The 14,411-nt window shown below is 39.2% G+C and overlaps 1 protein-coding gene across 1 annotated transcript in view; it reads left to right on the top strand.

Annotated features, from left to right (window-relative positions):
* The window catches only part of LOC140243552 (formin-like protein 2), a 200,773-nt gene that overhangs the window by 174,817 nt on the left and 11,545 nt on the right, over positions 1-14,411 (top strand). Inside the window, 13 exon segments of the mRNA XM_072323222.1 lie at positions 372-741; positions 1,076-1,246; positions 1,941-2,065; positions 2,877-3,076; positions 3,461-3,608; positions 4,157-4,243; positions 4,944-5,012; positions 5,572-5,652; positions 6,706-6,835; positions 8,434-8,597; positions 9,415-9,516; positions 11,376-11,414; positions 12,647-12,715. Coding sequence (XP_072179323.1) covers positions 372-741; positions 1,076-1,246; positions 1,941-2,065; positions 2,877-3,076; positions 3,461-3,608; positions 4,157-4,243; positions 4,944-5,012; positions 5,572-5,652; positions 6,706-6,835; positions 8,434-8,597; positions 9,415-9,516; positions 11,376-11,414; positions 12,647-12,715 — 1,755 coding nt within the window.

Raw genomic sequence — 14,411 nt, 5'->3', positions numbered from 1 at the left:
TTATTATTATTATTATTATTGTTATTATTATTATTATTATGGTTATTATTATTATTGCTATTATCATTATTATTGTTATTATTATTATTATTATTATTATTATTATTGTTATTATTATTATTATTATTATTATTATTATTATTATTATTATTATTATTGTTGTTATTGTTATTGTTATTATTATTATTACTGTTATTATTGTTATTATGGTTATTGTTATTATTATTGCTATTATTATTATTATTATTATTATTGTTATTATTATTGTTTTTATTATTAGTATGTGTCTTTTGTTTTTGTAATGTGTTCTGGTCGGGCTCACGTTATGATGCGAGCATCATCTTAAATCTGGCTGACATTTCTTCCTCCAGAATGAAAAGTTGGAGGCAGAGAAGACGATAGAGGAACTCAAGAAGCTACCGCGGGGCACGGGAAACGGCTCTGGGGTCGGCAACGGAATGGGCGACGGCTCCGGAGACGGGTCAGGCGGTCTAGGACCGGGTCTAGGACCGGGTCTAGGACCGGGAATGGGAGCGGGACTTGGAGAGGGACTCGGACCGGGACTTGGACCAGGACTTGGACCGGGACTTGGACCGGGTCTCGGACCTGGGCTTGGATCTGGTGATGGATCTGGCACAGGATCTGGCAGTTCGGTACATGCAACAATAGGTCCCGATGATGACTTTCCTCCTCCGCCCCCTCCACCTCCACCACCTGTTGCGGGAAGTGACAATGAAAATGGTAAGGATGCGTTGCTATTGGAAACAGCATCTTAAATGGCCTTTTTTATCTATCTCCTCTGCAAATCATATGAATATAAATGCTCTTCCAAAAACAGAGTAAATCTAAGGCAATCTAGGAAAAAAGTAAATCACAGAGATGAATTTAAGAACGCCTAATTTCATTTCCCTCTTTCTCATCTCATTGTCATTTGTGTACGAGGTAATGTTGTCGTTATCATTACAATGACTTACCCAGAAATCAGCGTTAATGAGGACAAGAAGTTCATGCAAATTGCGTGTGTCTTTTGATTGCTGTTCATTGTTTCATTGTTTCTTTTCATATCTTCCAACAGCTGCACCTCCCCCTCCTCCACCTCCCCCGCCCCCAGGATCAGCCGTGCCCCCACCCCCTCCTCCTCCCCCACCCTCGGGCATTCCAGGCGTTCCAGCACCACCTCCTCCGCCATTTGGAGCTCCGATACCTCCCCCTCCCCCCGGGATGATCGGCGGCGCTCCTCAAGGATGTAAGTACAAGTGAAAGTCGACAACAATTGTAATACAGCCATCACCCTGTTTAAATCAGGATGATTTAGAAACGCTATTGTACCTGTATCCCTATTGAGCAAAGGAACAAGCAGGTCAAATATCTATGCCAGTACATACATAGTACAGTATAGTTCTGTATGTCAGAAGCCCAAATTTTGGCTGGACTGGGCCCAGTGTTGCCAAAAGACTATGTAGCATGTTGTCCGGCGTGAAATCCTGAGTGTCTGTTTAATTTATCTTCACACATATATACTTCCAATAGTGTTTGATACCACTGGCAGCATATTGCTATGTATTCATTGAATTTTCATCCTCATTTAAACTTTGAATTGATTTTATGCAATTTTTTTTTTTCGTCGTTGATTAGATGTTTGTCCTGTTTAACTGTTGCAGAGCAGTAAAATGGCTCACCTTTGAAATGTTGCCATGATTTTTTCAAGTGGTGTTAACATTTATCCAAGACCCAAGGAAATTATTGTAACTGTCCTACATGATGCATTTTTATTATCAAACATTATGTTAAAAACAAACAAACAAGATATTGAGAATGGTATGCTTTAATGATTCATTGCATGAGCTAATGTGTTTCTTTTGATGAATGCTGGAAGTTGTTCTTACGAGAACACGGTTGGCATGAGACTGAGAAAATAATTTTCTCTTTGTTGATCACAGCTGTGACGATCAAGAGGACCATCCGAACAAAGTACCGTTTGCCCGCCCTCAACTGGGTCGCCTTCAAGCCCAACCAGATCGGAGGCACCGTCTTCAGTGAGCTGGACGATGACCGGGTGATGGGAGTGAGTAGCGACTTTCTGTCACTCGCTTGTAATATTTCGTTTGACTAAAGTCTCAGAAACCAATCTGTTTTGACAACGATGCGTTGATTGGCCTTGCCACAAGTCCACAATAATCTATGTGTGTGTTTCGTAATGTATTGTCTAACTGTTACGAATTTTGATATCATAATGCGGAAATGAAATCGATGTTTGGCAGTGATATGTCACAGGTAAAAGTTCATATATATCAGTTCAATCTACTAGCATTCAATTAGTTAATGTGAGTAAACCATACTGCAATCAAAAATTGATTATACTAATTATGGTGTCAACCATTGTCACTTATGTTCTCACATTTGTTCCTTTCATCCTCCTCTGCCTCTTCCTCCTCTTCATTCTCCTTTTCCTCTACCCCTTCTTCCTCTTCCTCTTTTTCCACCTCCTTTTTCTCCTCCCCCTCTTTGCCCTCCTTTTCCTCCTCCTCCTCTTCCTCCTCCTCCTCCTCTTCTTCCTCCTCCTCCTCCTCTTCCTCCTTCTCCTCTTTCTTTTCCTCCTCCTCCCCTTCCTCCTCCTCCTCCTCCTCCTCTTCCTCCTCCTCCCCTTCCTCTCCCTCCTTTTTCTCCTCTTTCCCCTCCTCTTCCCCCTCCTCCTCGTTATCCTCCTTCTTTTCCTCTCCCTCTTCCTCCTCCTCCTCCTCTTCCTCATCCTCTCCCTCCTCTTCCTCTTCTCTTTCTTCCTCCTCTTTCTCCTCTTCCTCTACTTCCTTCTCCTTCCTCATCCTCCTTCTCCTTCTCCTCCTCTCCCACTTTCTCATCTTCCTCCTTCAATCCAGGAAATCGACTTTGACAACTTCGAGGAGATGTTCAAGTCGCAGACGACGGTGGGCGGTTTAACGGTGACGGATGGCAAGACCAAAGCCTCCGTCAGGAAAGAGACGACCTCACTGCTGGACTCCAACCGGCTGCAGAACATTTCCATCATCCGGCGGAAGATTGAGCTCACCACGGAGCAAATTGTCGATGCCATCCGAAAGTATGTGTTTCCTGCTCCTAAAACCTTATTTTCGGCCTGTTTGAAATTGATACGCCTTAAAAGATAGAGAGATTAAAGTGTGAATATGCATGCTGTTCACTAGCCTTGAAGGGGACATCGGAATATACCATTCTAACAAGGGCAATATAATTCTGTTGTCCTTTGCAAATAGCCAGTTAATGTCATCTCTATCATTCATGCACTGAATCCACTGATTGATGTATATGTTGAATTGCTCATCCGGAAGTACAATGTCAGTGTATTCTGCTGATTGTCATGCTCGATTCGAAGATTGAAAATCATTTTGTGTTTGTGTGTCTGAGAGGTTTATTAACTCCTTTTTTTTCTTCTTTTTTTTTTTGTGTGTTTGGCTGAATCTTCCAGGACCAACCTTAAAGTTCTTCCAATCGACGCTGTCGAGCAGCTGCACAGATGCATTCCCAAGGACGGTGAGAAGAAAGCCTTCAAGCAGTACGAAAAGGATAAGAAGCCCATCGACGTACTAACGGACGAGGACCAACTCATGATCCAGGTATGGCGGAGGGGGGACCCTTCAACTGATAGCGCTGATGATGGTGATGTTTTCTTGTAATGTTTTTGTCCTTAATGTTCTCCCTGCACTAATGCCATGACTTCAGAAGCTGTTAATTAGCATGATGATACATACATAAAGTAAATCCCCTCACAAATATTTATTTTACTCCTTCTCAAGTGTATAGAACGTTGAAGTCCGGCAATGCCTATCGATAGGATTGAATGTTTCTTTAATGCAGTTTTTGAAGGGCATTTGTATAGATTGGCAAAGATAAATGACAGGAAATGTTGAGTTCATGATTTGCTCATTATCCCGTCATGCACATTGCTCTGCAACTCAGCTTCAAGTGCATTCATATTTTCAGTCCCTGGTACAAATCCTACCTACTGGCTAGGAGATTGACAGAAATAAGTCTGTAGCTGCTCTTGAGTCTGGCCAACCTTCTCAGTACATACAATGTACAGTAGCTCCCCATGATACAGTCCCTTTAACTATTTTTGATACTCATCTTCTGTTTCTTTCTTTTGTCCACCAATTCCACCCAGCTGTGTAAGATGGACCGACTGGCACAGCGCCTGGGCTGTATGATCTTCATGGGCAACTTCACCGACACTCTGTCCTCCTTCACTCCAGTAAGTCTTCATTGAGGATAATTGCTGAGAATGGCATCATTGATAGAAATGATTATGATGTTCATAATGATAATGATAACTAAAATGTAATGGTAATGATGACAATAGTAATAAAACATTCATTGTTTTTTACACTCTGTCTATTTTGCTAAAGATGCATGGATCAGACCCACCATTACAATTGAAGATGGCAGACCCAAAGTGAAAGGATGATAGTGCTTGATCTAATAATGATAGTAATAGTCATATTAGTGTCGGTAATAGTGATAGTAATAGTGATAATAATTGTGATAGTAATAGTGATGGTAATAGTGATAGTAATAGTGATAGTAATAGTGATGGTAATTGTGATGGTAATTGTGATGGTAATAGTGATAGTGAGAGTGTTAGGAATGGTGATATCAATAGTGATAGTAATATTGATGATGGTCATATGTGTTGTTTTTAATTGTCCTTTACACTTTTTCCAACTCCCAGTGGTGCTTAAGTGGCTTTGTAGAACACTTATCGTCTAGATACTCCAATAGAATGTGCACCTACTGATAACACAGTGCCCTCTCTGCATTCCATTGAGGGGGTTCCAGCCCTTGCCCCCCTCCTCCCCCAAAAGGACAAAAGTCAGTAGAGGTATGACACTTGTGAAATCGATATTTTTGTATGATTAACACTGGATGATTTCATCTCTCTGTTCTACTTACAGCAATTAAATGCCATCACATCTGCATCATTGTCAATAAAGAACTCATCGAAGATCAAGAAATTATTAGAGGTAAGAAATTATCACACAAGTTGTCTTGTGTTTTGTTGTTGTTGTTGTTTTTGTTTTTGTTGTTGTTTTATTTTTGTCTATTTTTGAGAGAGAGAGGATTTATTTGTCAGATGATTGCATCATTTGTGGCATCGTGTTAGCAGGCCAAACTTGTACACAAAATACACACATGTATATTCTCTCTTCTTTTTTTCTTTAACAATGTATGCAATTTATTACAAATCAATAATCCCTTAGTGTTTTTGGTCGCACATTTGTACCGGTATGTTGCTGGTTTACATCAATGTGTGTTGATACTTCTATGTTTATTATGTAACTGATGTGTTTTGAAACTGGTTTTGATTCTGTGAGTCTATAAAAAAAATGATGCAAAACAAGAACACTCCTCAGTCCCCCATTGTTTGAACTGTCATACGTGATTAAAGGCAGAACAGAGGTTTTGTGTGCGTGGTTTGCATGTGTAATAGCCTCAAACTAGTCATGATTTAATTTGCTCTTGTAAGAGGTGTCAAGTTTCACTTCCGTACTCTTCATTCTTTCGTCCTTTTGTCCCTCGAAGGTCATCCTTGCCTTTGGTAACTACCTCAACAGCTCCAAACGAGGTGCAGCCTACGGCTTCAAGCTCCAGACTCTGGACACTGTAAGTACAGAAACTTGATCATGCTTAACTTTGTAAACTAAAAAAAAGCACTCGGAGGCCAAGTGTTTGTGCTGAAAAAGGCCATATTTCCCAATGATAAAGAATTCTTTGAAACATCCTGGATCCAGATGGTGATCCAGATCACCACCAAATATTTAATCATCTGTTCTGTGTGTCATTATTGACTTTTCCTGAAAATCATCCAAGTACAGTCATCACTTTTTATGCTATTTTGCAAACAGACAGACAAACAAACAAACAGACAAAACAATAAGCCAGTTCACAGTTAGCTCATGGGCACATTGGTACAAATGACCTTTCTTTTTTCTCAATTGCTTAAGCACTTCACTAATTTCTAAAGGAGTATGATGCACAAGCATGCCCACAATTTATGGAATTCACGTTCAAACAAAGAATGAATTTGTATACGCAGAGCAGGTGACAAGAATGGTCTGTCAATTGACACTTCAGCAGGCATTCATTTTATTGTTTTGTGTTGAATGCATAAACAAACTTTTTCTACCAACATTGGTAAAAATGCCAGGCTTGCTGTCAGGTGGATGTTCTAGTAAGCACCATCTATTAGGGTTGCATGAATAATCATAACATCAGGGATGCTTATCTCAGTGAATTAAAAATCCAACATGCCCGATTGTACAAATGACCTTTTTCTGCTCATGCGCAAAGTGGAACTGTAAACTGGCTTATGTGGACAAAAACATAACCTCCTTGGCAGAGGTAATCAATCCATGAGAACAAATTTTCAGGCTGACTCAGAATGACAAAATGACACAAATTGATACAGAGCAGAAACAAGTGCAGAAAGTAGTCATGAGACTAACCAATGACAAAATCAAATGTCTTTTAATATGAGATAACTCCTGGGATCATACCATGTAACTTGATGTTCTACCAATGTGGTCCACATCTATTTTGGTAATAGTAACAGTAATACAATTTACACTCAAAATAATAATTGTTAGTACCAGTTCTCCAGTGTCACTCTTCATCGTGATAGTCATTGGAACATCTTTGGATCGTTTCACTTTTCAGCTGCTGGACACAAAGTCAGCAGATCGCAAGATCACCCTGCTCCACTACATTGCGGACACCATCCGCAACAAGTTCCCCGATGTTGCGCAGTTCCATGACGATCTCCAGTACATTGAGAAAGCGTCAGCAGGTATGTACTTTGTGTCGGCATCTGTAGTCACACTGAGAAATATTAAAGACCCGGTAGCGTGGGGAAACATGGGTGGTGTGATTGAATTGATCTTCATTCACTGCCCTATTGGTACATTCGAATACCACATTCGAATACGTATGGCTGTGTATCGTAGGGTATGCTCATCAGTAACTGACAACTGTAGTCGAGGTTCTTTGGCTATGTGTGTACTTTTATAAAGATCAGTGATAAAACTGAACACAATTCACTACAGAGATTCTTGAATATATCTGAGCCGGACCAGCCTTCCCTCTCCATGGTATGCCCACACTACCTGGGGTGTGTTTCATAAAGCTGTTTGTAAAGTTACGAACGACTTACAAGCGACTGGTGATCAGTTCTTGTGCTGAATTATGGAAATTCTGATTAGTATAGCACATCAGAACTGATCACCAGTCGCTCATAAGTTGTTCGTAACTTTACAAACAGCTTTATGAAACAGGGCCCTGGTCTTTAACTCTTACTGCATTCAATATCTAGATTTGTGCATGGGTTTGGGTGATTTTTCCACCCATTGATGGAGATGTCTTGAAACAAACCATCAATAAATAGAGAATATATCACCCCCTCCCCCATCCCTTTAACCTGTTGAAGACTAGTCCCAAGTATAGTTGGGTAAGTGTCTATGGGAAATGCATATTGTAGCAAAACCAGCTCATCCTCAACAGGTTAACAATCCTGTTTACCTTTGGGAGCAGTGATTTAAAAAATGCTCAAGATATCACATTTGATGCATATGTGTAGGTTAGTTGTATCACAAAACATCCTACCATATAAAATTTTCGCAATAAAGCCTAGAATATAAGGTAGGGACATTCAGACTTGTGTGCAGTCTTCTGCCACCTCCATACCTCTATCTGTCTATTCGCCTATTCATCTATTTCCCAATGTACCTATCTATTCATCTAGTACTGGTACAATGGTTTTGTATCTATCTATAACATCTACTTATTTATCTCATGGTGTATCTGTCTAAATTTCTATCCATTCATATACAGTATCTATCTATCTGTCCGTCTATCTACCTAATTGTCCTTTTATCTACCTATTTGTCTATCAGTATCTATCTGCCTATCTCTTTCTGTCTATCTACCTATCTAAATACTTGTCTATCTATTCATCTATTCAGCTAGTTCCAGTAGCCTTCTATCTACCTATTTATCTTGTGGTATTTGTCTATCTACCTAATTGTCTATCAGTATCTATCTGCCTACAGAGTGTATCTCTTTCTGTCTATCTACCTATCTAAATACTTGTCTGTCTATCCATTTTATCATATCTATATATCTATCTATCTACCTATGTACATGTATGTATGTATGTATGTATGTATGTGTCTAAATACTTACCTATCCATTAATTGTACCTATATATCTATTTACCTATCTACAATGTACCTGTCTATACAGTGTATATCTACCTACATACGTACCTATCTGTCTTTCTATCTATCTATCTATCTATCTATCTATCTATCTATCTATCTATCTATCTATCTATCTATCTATCAATCTGTTGGTCTGTATTGAGTTATCAATTGATTGATTGCCCCTCAGTCTCACTGGAGAATCTGATAGCGGACATTGGGGCCCTGACGCACGGCATCCAGCTGTGTAAGCGGGAGTACGCCCAGCAGAGCGACAACCACTTCCTCCGCGACTTTCTCCTCAACAACGAGGAGAAGGTCAAGAAGCTAGAGAATGATCTCAAGCATGCAAGGGTAAGAAATCTCAATCACGTCCTTCCTCCCCCCAAATCCTCCTCCTTGATGAGAAATAAAAAATAAGATAATATGTTTGCTTCACTTTATGATTGTTGTGTTTGGTAAGTGTAACACACTCTTATAAACACTGAGAAAAAAAAAAGGAAAAGGGAAACAATACATCTCAAGCACACAAAAAAAAAGTTTAGTATTTGTTTTTAGCCACCATTTGCAGTGATTTCAACTAATCATTTCTGAGCAGTTCTAAGTGCAGTAGTTTCATATTTCATTGGATGCTCACATCAATAAAAGCAGGCCAGTTTAGGCAGTGCATTTGTGGAGGAAATTTTTTTTTTTGCAAGATTAGATGAGGTGAGAATTGAAAGGTGAGAATTTCAGTCAATCATGTGTTTTACATGTGCTTATGTATGTGATCAGATCTGTGGGGAAGTCTAGTGCTAAATTTCTTCACCTTGCTGTTTTTCAGTGAGATTTATATTACAAAATATACTAAGGAGGGAAATTCTCCACCAGACAGTATTGTTGTAGACAAGAAATCTAGTGAAAATGGAGATATGACTTTGCTTTGTTTGATAGTTTTGCTTTATTTCAAGTACATGGTACAGCTATACATTCACTGTAAAGCACTTATTCAGTGACCAGGTACATACATTGTACACTGTATATTATGTAATGTTCTGCTAGAATCTCTGTGAGTTTTTTTAATAGAAATTAGACTTATGTGTTAAATGTTTGAAACGGACTGGGATGGTATATCCATGCATACTCCATCTGCATCATATGTTTTGTCTTACCTTTCTCTGTCTCCCATCAGGATGCGTTCAGCGAAGTGGTGGGATACTTCGGTGAGAACCCCAAGACCTTGCCCCCCAGTGCCTTCTTTGCTCTATTCCTCCGATTCTCCATCGCTTTCAAGGTGAGTCTCGCTCCCCCCAATCATGGGAGAGGAACCCAACCTCCCCACCCCTCCCCCTTTCTTCCCTCTATCCCTCCTCCTACCAACCACACCCGTTGCCCCCCCCCCCCCCATCTTCATCAGATTAACTCTTTCTGTGTTACAAACAAAATATATGACCCGCTACAACAAAAGGATCCTTAAGTTGCTGACGGGCGAGCCAAGCATGGCCCAGAAAAATGCTATTTTCTGGCCTTTCCTTTGATCATTTAGCTTCGAAATTTCGGCAGATGATAGAAGATACATTAGACCACAAAATTATGTAAAAACAGAAATCCGAACGTTTTGACAGATTTTGGTGTTCTGACTTCAAACTTGATTTTCTCGGCTCACCCGCCAGCGACTTTAAGATCCTTTTGTTGTAGCGGGTCACATATGGGTGTATTAGAGATGATATTGTGTCTACGACAAGCAAGTTCCCGCCAGTGATTGAGCATTTCAGTTTCGAATTAAGAAATGAAACTAACACAACAATGGCAGAATGATTTCAGATTATGAGAGCAACCGGTAAATTGTTGGGAAAAAAGAAAAATCAGACATGGAAGATAATCTGCTGCAGCAGCCAAACGAAATTTTGTGTGTCTAGCACTTTGTGTGTTATATTAGAGTCTAGGATGTGAGTCTACTGAACAGAAAGTTTCTCTTGCAAACTGTAATTCAAATTTAAAAAAAAAAAAACAGTTAATGGATATGGGCATATGAAACTAGTAAATGAACAGCAAATATCAGAAACATTAACCCTAAAGGGGCCGGGCTTTTTTGGCTATGCTCAGACGGGCTATGCTCAGACCCCCCCCCCCCCCCCCGAGATCTTGGCCATCGGTGGTGCGATCGCGATGAAATTTTGCATGCGTGAGACCCGCGTCATAATCTACAAGATTGTGTTATAAGATTTTTTGAAACAATCAATTTCTCATTTTAATTAATTAATTATGCAAATTAAGCTCAAGGTGATATTTTAGCTTAATTAAAAGCATTGAGAGTCTAATTTTTGATCTGTAAATCTGTTTTAGCATATTCAACAATTGTACATCACAAAAACTTCCAAAACTCATTTCAATTCTTATGTATTTTATTGTTTTCAGAATTTCTTATGTATTTCTCTGTTTTTCAACTTTTGTTTTTTCTTTGTTTTTTCATTGGAAATTGTCACTGACCACTTTTCTACCATAATTAGCACAAAATTAATCAATGAAAGTGATTAATTGTAAAAATAATCAGGTTTTTATGCCTTTCATGACAGAGCACTGTTTTCCATAGGAAATGTACACAAAATCACAAAATTGTGCCCGTTTTGGAGCGACATTCCGTTACAAAAATGGGCGTGGCTTCGCAAAAGTATGCGCGGACGTTGCAAATTTGGTCTCAAAAGTTGCGCGAGACTTGAACGAAGAAAGTCAAGAAGCCTCGCGATGAGGCCTTCACGTGTTACAGAATTATAGCGCGAAACGTTGAGGGGGGGGGCGGATTCCGCCCCCCCCCGGCCCTTTTAGGGTTAAAGATAAATAAATCATAGGCAGTCTCATGTATGATAGACAGTGCCATCCAACATGTTTGTACTTACACAATCACAGTGGTAATCGCAGAAGGATATTTACTTTGTTTAACCAGTGAAGTGATACTGATTTTTAAATAATTTCTCATGTAAAATCAAGAGAAACATATTTTTGGTTTTGTTGTTGTTGCTTGCTTGCTTGCTTTGTTCACAATACAGCCCTGAAATAAATTTCTCATGCTAAGAAACACAATGTTCATATTTGTTCCTGTGATTTGAAAGAAAAAAAAAATGATGTTTTTACACATATTTTCACTTCTTACAGAAAGCAGAAATCGAGAATGAACAGAGGAGAAAAATACAGGTAATGAAATCAGTCTTTACCATCTAAGCCAGCATGTTCTGGTATGAATCCTATCCATCTACACCCTTGAAAGCAAGTCAAATTTATCTTTATTAAGAGTAAAATTCTTCCCTCTTGTGCATGTGTATAGAAATAAATGTAAACAGTGTAAAGCCAAGATCAAATTTGTGAGAAAGGGAATGTACCTCCTTTGACTTGAGTCTATCACAATCTTGGTGTTGTTATTAAAGAAAAGCTAAAATTCATTTTCTAATGTATTATTAAATTGGATGGAAATGCTATCAGCATTATTCAAATTATTTATGAAAAGATTGTCGCAGGCAGTAGGGGTGCATCATGGAAAGGGAAAAGGTATTTAGCCTTTATTCATACATATATGCAGGGCTCGGCACTAACTTTATTTTTCGGTGGCCCGATGGGGCCACCAAAATCATCAATTTCAAATTTTTGGTGGCCCGAGAGAAAAATTTGGTGGCCCAAAAAAAAGAACTTTGATAAAAGTCCTTTTTTTTTTGATGAGTCGCACACTCACTGCATGCATTTATGCATTTCCGGCGCAAAAAAAGTTACGAATTTATTGACACACTTTTCAAAAAATTTTGGTGGCCCGAGGTGGGCCACCAAATTTGCCCTTTTCTGAAATTTGGTGGCCCGACTTTCATTTTTGGTGGCCCCGGGCCACCGGGCCACCGTTAGTGTCGAGCCCTGATATATGTTTGTGGTTTGTTTAAAAGGATAATAAAATTGATGTGAGTTAGCCTTGCAGAGCAAAAAAAGAGTAATATATCAGTATTTTTCATGTCTTGTGTTTTGGATTGTGCTAAATCATCTGTAATTTCATAAAACATCTTGAAAGAAATTGGAATGTTGTGCCTTGAACTGTATAATTTGCGTTATTTTTGCCCACCAACAGTAGAGCATTTGACTGTTATCACCACTTTTGTTTGTGATCATACAACAGATAATAGAGTGAGATGTACAAAGTGAAGTAGAAGCAAAGGAACATATTTATGTCTTATCTTCTCTAGAAAAAACTAACCCTTTTCTATTAATTGTGAGTTTTATGGACAGTTTTTCATGTTAACCCGCTGAGTACGGCTGATTTTGCTACAGCATTCATTTTTCATAGAAACCTGCCCAAGTATATTGTAACTTGGGATTAGTCTTTAACAGGTTACTCTGTATTTTCATATTTTTTTTTTCATCTTGTTTTCTCCCTCTGCTATTTGCAGCAAGCACAAAAGGACACAGCGGCCAACATTGCAGCTGCCCAGAAGACAAGAAAGGACAGGCAAAATCAGGTAAAAAGGAAGAAAGAAAATGAAATGGGAAGTTGTATCTTTTGGAGTGCTACTCTACATTTATTGTGTGCATTCTCTCTGCAACTGCTTGAATTTATTGGTCAATTTTATAAAGCTTTTGATCAGAAGCTGTGTATTGTCTTCTTGTGGGCCAACTTGATGATGTTTTCAACGTACTGTGAAAGTGAACATTTTTACAGTGTTGAAAGTTTCGCGCATTTTGCGAAACGAGTGCGAAAATAAAAGCACACAAATAGTTTTGCTTGCCATACGATGACATAAATGGTATCCCAGGGTACCAAATAAAAATCAACCATTTGTTGAATTATTCTTTTTTTAAAGGTTGTACCCTGGGTTGCCAAAACGTGGAAATTATTTTGGTGCTGGAGCTAGCAAGCACTAGCCACTGCACTGCACTGCACCGAAGTACAAGCTATTGCTAGCACAGCGTGCCATATATATGCATGCATGGTATAACATGCAGTGGCATGGGAATGACTATGTATACGCACACACAGTGCATGCATTTCTCTGCGCCTGTCCTCGATTGGACATGAGGTGGTGCTACACAACGTGGTACCACGGGGTACTACGGTATTCCAGGGTAACGCATGATGCATCATATGTTCCAGTAGTTGATGTCTGTATTCCACGGAATTAAAAAACATATATGAAACTCTTCTTATCCAGCCAAGTGCAAAAAAATTAGTCGCGCAAAAAATATCCACTTTTACAGTATTAACTGTATGTTCATATACAATGTAGGTTTGTCGCTTACATCACAGCAAAGCTTGTAAATTTCTCAGCAACTTTGCATTGATAACAGCATTTCTAGCATAAATGCTTCTGTAAAGAGATACATGACTTTAAAAAAAAGCTAATGTTTTCCAAAAGTGCTCATCATGTGTTGCAGTCTCACAATAATGTAGCACATGGGGTATACACTCCGTGGTACACTAAGAGTTTTTTACAACATGGAAAGAATAGGATACACAACTTTATGTGAGAGAAGAATATATTATTGCATTTCCTGAGTTGGGGGGTTTTGATAACTTTCTTGCTGTAACTTTGCATATTTTCATTTTCTTCATCCATGCACTTTGCAACAATGGCAACATTTTGCAGCATTCTTTAAAGCAATTTCCCTCGTACCCGTTTGTAAACTCTGCTCTGCGAGAGTCATCTCAGCTACAATGTATTTCTATGAAATGTCGAAATATTCATGTTTATATTCCACATACTAAGAATGTTGCAATAGGATTGGTCCAGAGCTGATCTCGTGATGAAGCGTAGTTTTGCCCATCACTATCAGCTGAGAAGAAAAGTTTGTTACACTCTATGTTGATAGTCCCTTTTGTTTCGCTGATCTCCACGCAGTCCACACAGTCCTAACGCAAGATGAGTACACGCGAAAATAAAAGTGCGTTGCACTGTGGACTGTCATGTGACCTAGGTCACTTGATAGTACACAGTGCAACGCACTTTGACTTCGGTGCCGCGCAGTGCGCGCAGCAAATTCATCGTTTTGTCCTCTACGCGCACACGTAACCTTTGCCCTAAGGATACCTAAAGACAGCTAAAACGGTTTCAGATGTGGAATAAAATGGGAATTTCTAGGACCCTAGATGTGGAATATAAAGCAAATAATCAACTTTTAGTTTCAGGCAATGAGACAAACTATCACTTCCTCGGCGAT

Source organism: Diadema setosum, chromosome 20 (genome assembly GCF_964275005.1).
Source record: "Diadema setosum chromosome 20, eeDiaSeto1, whole genome shotgun sequence".
Classification (NCBI taxonomy): Eukaryota; Metazoa; Echinodermata; class Echinoidea; order Diadematoida; family Diadematidae; genus Diadema; species Diadema setosum.
This window is presented reverse-complemented; position numbering and strand designations above follow the sequence as displayed.